Source organism: Wolffia australiana, chromosome 2 (genome assembly GCF_029677425.1).
Source record: "Wolffia australiana isolate 7733 chromosome 2, ASM2967742v1".
Lineage (NCBI taxonomy): Eukaryota > Viridiplantae > Streptophyta > Magnoliopsida > Alismatales > Araceae > Wolffia > Wolffia australiana.
In genome coordinates, this window is record NC_135836.1 from 19,243,651 (window position 1) to 19,252,368 (window position 8,718).

Consider the following 8,718-nt stretch of genomic DNA (forward strand, 5'->3'; position numbering starts at 1 on the left):
TGTCGAAGGCGGGAGGGAGTGTATAAAAATCGACCGCAGCAGCCTCTTCTTCTCCCGCCTCCATCTCTACGACGAGCAGTCCAGACGAGCTCCGCGAAGAAGAAGAAGCTGACGTGGCCGCCGGAGGAACCGGCAATGTCGGTCTCTCAACGGAGATTTCGCCTCTGCAACGGCCTCGTCATCCTCTGTTTCGTCATCCACGTCCCGCGCGCGGCGGCCGGCGCCAACGCCACCGCCGCGCCGTGGTTGCCCGCCACCGCGACCTGGTACGGCAGCGCCGAGGGCGACGGCAGCGACGGTAACAGCCCGCCTTCTTCCTCGCCGCCCGTTCTCCTCTGCCCTAGAAGGAAAAACCGTCAACGCGGTTTCTCGAGATGTCAAATCAGAGGATATCTTCCGCGATTAATTTTATTCGGCGAGCTTGATCTAACTTTGGGATAAATGCGGTTTCAGGGGGGGCTTGCGGTTACGGGACGTTGGTGGACGTCCGGCCGTTGAAGGCGAGGGTGGGAGCGGTGAGCCCGATTTTGTTCAAGGACGGGGAAGGCTGCGGGGCTTGCTACAAGGTGAAATGCGTCATGGACCAGGACGTCTGCTCGCGCCGTCCCGTCACCGTCATCGTCACCGACGAGTGCCCGGGCGGGGTCTGCGCCAACGGCAACACCCACTTCGATCTCAGCGGCGCGGCGTTCGGTCGCATGGCCGTGTCCGGCTACGGCTCCGAGCTTCGTAACCGTGGGCTTATCCCCGTCCTTTACCGCAGGTACTTACTGCCTGCGCTCTTGTTTCTTCCGTTTATGGCGTCATCCGATGCGATTATTACAAGCAGGACTCCTTGCAAGTACGCGGGGAAGAGCATAACTTTCCGAGTTAACGAGGGCTCCACGGAGTATTGGCTTTCCCTTCTCGTCGAGTTTGAGGACGGCGATGGCGACATCGGCTCCATGTCTTTACAAGAGGTCATTAAATATATATATATATCTCTATATCTTCTTGTTACTGAATTGGAGGCGAGCCATGGCAGGCGGCTTCGAGCGAATGGCTGGAGATGAAGCATCTGTGGGGAGCGACTTGGGCTCTGATCGGCGGGCCACTGAACGGGCCATTCTCCGTGAAGCTGACCACTTTGGCGTCCCAGATGACGCTCACGGCGCGAGACGTCATCCCGAAGAACTGGTCTCCGACGGGCGTTTACACCAGCGGTCTCAACTTCTAATCCAGCCCGGCAATCTCTCCTCTTTCTTACTCTTCTTCTTCTTCTTGTTTGTGTCGGCGCTGAGAAGCAAGTCCAACGCCCCCTCCCCGCTCACCTACTCTATCGCTGTAGCCCTCTCCGAAGGAGAGCGAGCGCTTCTCCTCTTTTCTCGTGTTCTTCTCTGCCAATAGAAGATGCCTTCCGCAGTCCAGTGCGCTTGTTCTCACGGCGCTTACTGTTCCGTTTTGTCTTTTCAGTCCCCGTGACAGTAAAACAGGTGGGTTTCTCTCTCTACCCCTCTCTCTCTCTCTCTCTCTCTCTCTTCTGATCGTCTTGAGAAGAAGAGGGAGCTCACATGGAGTCGTTCATGGCGTCATTAATGAAAAGAGAGAAGCGGCAGATAAACGGCAGACGAGGGCACGAGGCAGCCCTGCGAACAAGCGTTCGTCACGGGCTACGCCAGACTCACCGCTACGCGCCACGTGGGCCGGTTTCACAGGCCCAGCTTGACCAGGCCCACTCGGCCTAGGCCCATATGGGAGAGAAGAAAATTAATTAAGCGGGCCGGCCGTCCGCGCCAGTCCACGTGGCGAGCCACGAGAACCCCGTTACTGTTCTCTGTCCATCCCCCGGGAGGGAACGGGAAGAGCGTGGGGAAGAAGATTTGGGGAGGAGCCGAGCTGCTCGTCTTCCTTGATTCGATCGCGGTCGAATCGAATCTCTAGGGTTTCGCGGAGGAGAGCTTGGGAGATGTTCCTCGTCTCCATGCGCAAGTCTTTCAAGGATTCGGTCAAGGTTCTCGAAGCCGACATCCAGCATGCCAACACCTTGTGAGTTTTTTCTGTCGTCGGCAGCGCCTCGTGAGTTTGTTTGGTTGGATGTTTGATCGGGGGATCTCGCGGTCTGAATCTTAATTTTTTATCAGGATATTTTTTCCTCGCCGCTTTTCTCGCGTCTGTCTTTTGGTGTATTTATCGCGATCGGGGTTCGCGGATTTCTTGTCTGGCCTTCCCTCTTGCTCTGTTTTCCCATGTGGTACTGCTGAGGTTTTCTTCGATCTTTTGTCACCTAGAAAACTAGAACTGTGGATTTTTGCTTCTGGTAATTTTTGTGTGTGTCCGCGCTTTTACCTGTGTGGCTTCTTTCTCTGTCCCTAATGGTTGGCGGGGTACGCCGTTGCTTCGCGTTTCTCGTACTGTTTTTAGTTCAGTTTTGCAATTGGTGACTTGAGATTTCGTTTCTTGTTTCATCACAGTGAGACACACACCGTTCCTTGTTTGACGCTTCAAAGGGATGGGGCTCATACGAATTACGAGTGTAATCTATTGTCTTTGTTGTTCGGGCAACGTCGATTACCTTTTTCAACTTACTCCAATTGGAAGAAATGCGACAAGCTCATCACATCTAAGAATTCATCGTCTCTTAATCCTTATCTGTGCGAAATGAGATATTACCAAATTTTCTGAAGCATATTCTCGTAGATATCGACTCTGATTTCAAGTTCCGCAGAGCCTCAGAATTCCCTGGGGATTACGACGGCGCCTGCCTCCAAATGCGAATGTCATACAGCCCAGCTGCCCGCCTCTTCCTTTTCCTGGTGCAGTGGACTGACTGCCACCTCGCCGGCACTCTCGGCCTTCTTCGCGTATTAATTTACAAGGTTGAAAAATAGCATGCGCGTTCCAAGCTTTCTGTTATTAGATTCAAGCGATTACCAACTGTGCTAAAAGCTATAACTAGTAGCAAGATCCCCACTATTCATCTTTAAGTAGGATGTTGTTCTTCAACACTTTCTAATAATTCTAGTTTACCAAAAATTGTCTGATTCATTTCCCTCCAGGTTTACGTTGATGGAACGACGACGATGTCAACCCACGAAAGAAAGGCTACCATCCGAGAATTTTACGGTACATGACTCAAATCTTCTTAGAATTTCTTGGTTTTCAGCGTTCTAACAAGCCCCTTCCCCTTTGGCAGCCGTTATCTTCCCGTCTCTTCTGCAACTCCAAGAGGGAATTACAGACGTTGAGGACAGACAGCAGAGAGCCCTCTGCATCGAACGGTACCGGCGCAGAGACGAGGGAGACTCGAGCCGTTCATCCGAGATCAACCCGGACGGACTAAACGAAGAAGAAGAAAAAGAAGAAGAAGACGAAGAAGAAGAAGAAGAGTGTGAGATTTGCATGGAAGTCAACGGCCGGATAGTCCTGCCCAACTGTGGCCACGGCTTGTGCTTGAAGTGCTATCGTGACTGGTGAGCGAAGCGTTGACTTTCTGGTTTATGGGCTGAGATTGACCGGTTTTGGGCCGTTTTCAGGCGCGCGAGGTCCCAGTCCTGCCCGTTCTGCCGCGACAGCCTGAAGCGAGTCAACTCGGGCGATCTGTGGGTTTACACGGTCAGCAAGGAGGTCGTTGACCCGGCGGTGGTTCGACGGGAAGACGCCCGACGGCTGTTCTTCTTCGTTGACAATCTCCCCCTGGTCTTCCCCAACGCCGACTTCACCGTCTACGACCCACAGCGCAAATGGCGAGAGAACTAACTCCCACGCCTTCATTCTAGCAGTTAATCTCAATGTACATAGATGCTTCTGTGATCTGTATGTATATACTTCAGTTGGTAATCCAACGGTCGTCCTTTTCCCACGTCGGATGGACGGATGGCCACACAGCCAGGCCAGAGAATATCTTGGCCGTTTCTGAGATATCTTATTGTCGTTATTTCCGCATCTCTCTCTCTCTTACTCTGTTATTATTCCGTATTCCGTGTTTCGGAGGGCGGTATATAATAGCGAGGTCTTCTTCTCCCCCGAAGAGGAAGGGGGAACAAGGATGGAGAAGGGCACGGATGAGGAAGGAGTGATGGCGACGAATTTCTTCTGGTCGTATACAGACGAGCCTCACGCCTCCCGGCGTCGCCAGATCCTCGCCAAGTATCCCGAGATCAAGCAACTATTCGGCCCCGATCCCTGGGCCTTCCTCAAGGTGACACGATTCTCCTCCTCCTTTGATTGATCTCGATGTCGCTCGCATTTTCAAAATCAATCCTAAATGCAGTAATCTGCGAGAAATGCGCGATGATTTTGTCCGCGATGATGAAATCTCTAGATCTATGGGGAAATGACACCTGCCGCGTGGTGCAGATCACGGCGGTGGTTCTGGTGCAGCTATGGACGGCGGCGTTCCTGCGGGACGCGGGATGGGGGAAGATCCTGACCGTGGCCTACTTCTTCGGCTCCTTCCTCAACCACAACCTCTTCCTCGCCATCCACGAGCTGAGCCACAACCTAGCCTTCTCCACGCCGTCCTACAACCGGCTGCTCGGCATCTTCGCGAACCTCCCCATCGGCGTCCCCATGTCCGTCACCTTCCAAAAGTACCACCTGGAGCACCACCGCTACCAAGGCGTGGACGGGATCGACATGGACATCCCGTCGCGGGCCGAGGCCCACTTGGCGACCGGCCCATTATCCAAGTCCGTCTGGGTCCTCTTCCAGCTCTTCTTCTACGCGCTCCGGCCGCTCTTCCTCAAGCCCAAGCCCCCGGGCTGGTGGGAGCTCCTCAACCTCCTCGTCCAGCTCTCCCTCGACGCGGCTCTGGTGGCCTTCGCCGGCTGGCGCTCCCTCGCCTACCTCGTCCTCGCCACCTTCGTCGGCGGCGGCCTCCACCCCGCCGCCGGCCACTTCATCTCCGAGCACTACGTCTTCTCCCCCCGCCAGGAGACTTACTCCTACTACGGGCCGCTTAACCTGCTTACGTGGCGCGTCGGCTACCACAACGAGCACCACGACTTCCCTCGCATACCTGGCAGCCGCCTCCACCGTGTCAAGGAAATTGCCCCCGAGTTCTACCAGCCCCTCCACTCTTACCGCTCCTGGAGCCACGTCATCTTCATGTACATCACCCTCCGCCACGTCGGCCCCTTCAGCCGCATGAAGCGCCCCCCCGCCCCTCCCAAGCAACTCTAGCCAGGTGCCCATCTCTCTCTCTTAATCTCTGAATGTACCCTTTTCATGTCTAGACATGGTTGTTCTGTTCTAGACATGGTTCTCTTAATCTCTCAATCTTTTTTTCTCGAAAATGAACAAAATTGGCGCATTCAAACAAATTTGCAGAAAACCAGAACAAAATTCGCACAAAGCCAACAAAAGAACTGCACACGGGTCCGTGCGATGTTATGTTCGAATTTGTTTTTGTTCTGTTTGGAAAACTGAACAGAACGAACAATTTGCCCAAATTCGCACGAAAAGATCAGAACGACCCTGTCTATATCTAAGTCTATGCCGAATTCTTTTGATTTCGTTTTTGTTCTGTTCAAACAAACAATTCGCTCATATTCGCACCATGTCAGTTACTACGTCTATGTGGAATTCTTTTTACATGGAAGATATTGTGCTGTCATTGGTTATCTCGATTTCCACTGGGCCGTGGGAGAGAGATAGGCGATGTCCTGCTGGTTTCTTAGGAGAGGGAGCCGCGCTGGAATGTAGTCGTCGTCGCTGTCATAGTCGTGCTCCCGGTATGGTCCCATGGCCCTCAGAACCATGGCCATGATGATGGCCATTCCCTATCCATCATAGACAAGATGGGTTATTAAGTGAAGTCAACATCGGAATAGGAAGAAGAATTTCGGATGTATACCTGAGAACCCACGATGGTTAGTCCTATCCACTTGCACGTATCAAAGTTGGAGTCGATGAAGTCTTTGAACTCGTTGAGCCTGCCCGTGGGGTCTCGCGGGAAATCCTGGAAGAACATCGATGAATTGGAGAGGGGGGGAAAAAAGAACGGGCAGGGGTGATGGATGGGGTTTCGGGCAGGCACCTCTTTCCAGTTTTTGTTCAGAAATACGTCCGCAGTGATGGCGGCCTCGGCGATGATGAGCAGGAAGACGAACACCATGTACTGTCGTCATTCATAATAGATTTAAGGAATGCATTGATGAAATGAAAATGTCTGACGGTTTGATATTCTTATCTTTTTGTTAAAAAATTCGCCGAATATTGGGGGAAAAGTTAAGAGTGAGCAAAGATCTTACGCAGGAGATGCAAGGGCCGTTCACAGTTTCCGCAGCTATGTGACCAGAACATGCTATCACGCATAGTATGACTCCAAGAACAAGAAAAGTGTATATGAACCTGAATTTGAAGAGAAAGCTTCAGCTGAATATAGCATAAATGCATCAAAAAGGTGTGAATAATTTATCGCCCTGTATATAATATTTAACAAATAGAAAGAAATGACTAATCAAACTATTGTAAATATACATGCAGGTAATATCGAGTGGATTTTGCCGGGTTATTTGTTCTAAACGCCACAAGAGGCTTTGTACCCTAAAATGGAAACTATAGAATTTTGGAAAAACCCATTACTGTGAGCAAGATGTTAACCAAACCCATTCCCGTAATCGATAAATTCAGAGATTTCAAAGACCTAGGAACTAAATCTCATTACCGTAAACAAGGAATGTCCAGACATTAATTCCCATCTGTGTCCAAAGGATATTCTCGAATTGTTTCTAGAATAAATGAATATTGATTTTGCAGGCATCAATTAGTGCATCTTATTATGCATGTCAATGATGCACCTCAAAAGAAGACTGTCGCCCAATCTCCTACAGCGCAAAAGAGAAAAAGAAAGTTCACAAATGAAAGCTGACTTACGCTGATTTTGTCCCAAATTAGTACAAGGAGAGGAAAACAACGGATCTCACACAGTTGAGATACTTCCATGAAAGTTATGTCGAGGGATACGAGAAAATTCAGTTGAAGGATGCGAGAAAATTATCTCAACACAGGAAATCTCGAAACAAATACGTCCATATTAAGGTTTATAATTGAACTGTTCTTCCCTCTCTCCTCACCCTTCCCAAACTCCCGCGACATCTATTCAACAATAAAACGCGAGGGATCGAGGTTTCCGACTTCCGACATAGATGATTAGGAGAATAAAGAGAGAATCAGGTTATATCGCAACGTAATCGCAATGAAAAACTCTCCAAACGTACCAGGGAGAAGATGAATCCGGCCCTTCGCTCCAAAATCCGCGCGTCTTGTTGTACCAAGCCCTAAGCATCCACAAAGAATAAAGGATCATCCCGATTCCAACCATGCCGATCACCGAGTTCGCCAGCTTCAGAATCGACTGCAGGCATAGATTGATCGTTCTCCCCATTTCACCAACTTTTTTTTTTCAAAATTAGCTTCCTGCAACTCTCCAAATCTCCTTGTCCCAAAACAGAAGCTATCAGGTGACACCTATTAATTCTCTGTGCGCGTTTTCTTGTGATTTCTTCTGCGAGTCGTCTTCTCTTTCATACGAAACATTGTACATTTTCCCTGTGTACGAAGAGTCGTTTCGATCGCTTCTTGAATCGAACGGTGACTTTTTTGTAGCGCAGGAGAGCGTGCGTGTCGATTCATATCCAGTTTACGGCCTCGTCTGGCCGTTGGATCTGTTCGTCCTATCTGAACGGCGATGGTTTTTCAACTCCAACTTGTGGATCGGACTCCCTGTTTTCTTTCAACTCCAACAAGTCGCACATAATCGGCCTCTTGAACATAAATGGAATGCGTTTTGTTTATTTATAGATATGCCCCTCCGCCTCTATCTCCTCCATATTTCCCTAAGTAAAACCATAGGGAATCCGAAAATGGTTATATATTTATTTAAATATTTTGTTGAACTTCAATTTTTCATCTAATAAATTCGGAAAAAATAGATCAAAATTCTATAAAAATCGAGTAGGGTTTATAACTAAAAATAAAGGTTTATAACTTTAATTCAGAATCATTTATTTTTAACTTAAGATAAAGGTATGTATTGATATTTTTTTATGAAAACTCACAAAGTGTTTAAAGTTTATTTAGTCAAAAGAGCCCATGAAAAAAGTACTATTCATGCAAGTCTGGTATCTGACAATATATTTATATGAATCTGAAACTATATCCACAAGTATTAATGTATGCTCTTATCAGTTTCAACAGTAAGTCCGTTGCTTCATATTTTAAGCTTAGAGTTGTTATTTTTTAAGCTCTGCAATAGTCACTAGATGTAAAACCACAAAGATTAATATATACCTAATGATTCAATCAGTGCAAAGTTTTTTCGACTTAAACTATGTATGAACAAATATATACTTAATATATATGTAATCACTGAGAGGTACCTAACGTTTCCATTATTTTGTAAATCTTAATAAAAACATTTTTAGCTGGAAAAATCCCAGTGCAATTTGAAAACAAAAAATAACGTCCTCCCAACTTAGTTTCATAAACATCAAAGGAGTTGAATAAACATCAAAGGAGCTAAGAGGCAACACGACTTACATTATTTTGGACAGCAACAATCATTGCTAGAGTGAAGTTGCAACACTCCCAAAATGTGATGTCATTTCATTGAGTACTCACCACTTCTCTTCTATGTGTTATAGAGTTTTGGGGCTCTAACTTGAAGTCTGCTGGCTTGAGAGAAAGTATTTATGTAAGGATGCGCTTGGTACTTACCCCAATCAGTATGTCTTGAAC

General features: G+C 48.3%; 4 protein-coding genes across 6 annotated transcripts; 3 read left to right on the forward strand and 1 right to left on the reverse strand.

Moving 5' to 3' along the window:
- The first annotated feature begins 6 nt into the window (after positions 1 to 6).
- On the forward strand, positions 7 to 1,487 carry LOC144699957 (expansin-B16-like). Its single transcript, XM_078571309.1, has 4 exons — positions 7 to 298; positions 454 to 763; positions 830 to 959; positions 1,025 to 1,487. The coding sequence occupies exons 1-4, from the start codon at positions 136 to 138 to the stop codon at positions 1,214 to 1,216; spliced, it is 795 nt and encodes a 264-aa protein (XP_078427435.1). The 5' UTR covers positions 7 to 135; the 3' UTR covers positions 1,217 to 1,487.
- Positions 1,488 to 1,669: 182 nt separating this feature from the next.
- Positions 1,670 to 3,913, forward strand: LOC144699955 (E3 ubiquitin-protein ligase AIRP2-like). Of its 3 annotated transcripts, none has more exons than XM_078571305.1 (6): positions 1,670 to 2,025; positions 2,451 to 2,630; positions 2,705 to 2,855; positions 3,036 to 3,102; positions 3,173 to 3,449; positions 3,513 to 3,913. In XM_078571305.1, exons 1-6 carry the CDS (start codon positions 1,946 to 1,948, stop codon positions 3,733 to 3,735), a joined length of 978 nt encoding a protein of 325 aa, XP_078427431.1. In that variant the 5' UTR covers positions 1,670 to 1,945; the 3' UTR covers positions 3,736 to 3,913. The 3 variants fall into 3 exon arrangements, with proteins under 3 accessions (XP_078427431.1, XP_078427432.1, XP_078427433.1); XM_078571307.1 differs by having other exon boundaries at positions 1,947 to 2,025; positions 2,451 to 2,512; XM_078571306.1 differs by lacking the exon at positions 2,451 to 2,630 and having other exon boundaries at positions 1,767 to 2,025.
- Positions 3,914 to 3,948: 35 nt separating this feature from the next.
- Positions 3,949 to 5,300, forward strand: DES-1-LIKE (fatty acid desaturase family protein). The gene is made up of 2 exons (XM_078571308.1): positions 3,949 to 4,177; positions 4,336 to 5,300. The coding sequence occupies exons 1-2, from the start codon at positions 4,025 to 4,027 to the stop codon at positions 5,158 to 5,160; spliced, it is 978 nt and encodes a 325-aa protein (XP_078427434.1). The 5' UTR covers positions 3,949 to 4,024; the 3' UTR covers positions 5,161 to 5,300.
- A 159-nt stretch (positions 5,301 to 5,459) lies between these two features.
- Positions 5,460 to 7,468, reverse strand: LOC144699959 (Tetraspanin family protein). The gene is made up of 5 exons (XM_078571311.1): positions 7,200 to 7,468; positions 6,231 to 6,330; positions 6,017 to 6,097; positions 5,834 to 5,938; positions 5,460 to 5,759 (listed from the first exon to the last, which is right to left on the reverse strand). Exons 1-5 carry the CDS (start codon positions 7,364 to 7,366, stop codon positions 5,598 to 5,600), a joined length of 615 nt encoding a protein of 204 aa, XP_078427437.1. The 5' UTR covers positions 7,367 to 7,468; the 3' UTR covers positions 5,460 to 5,597.
- Positions 7,469 to 8,718: the final 1,250 nt, after the last annotated feature.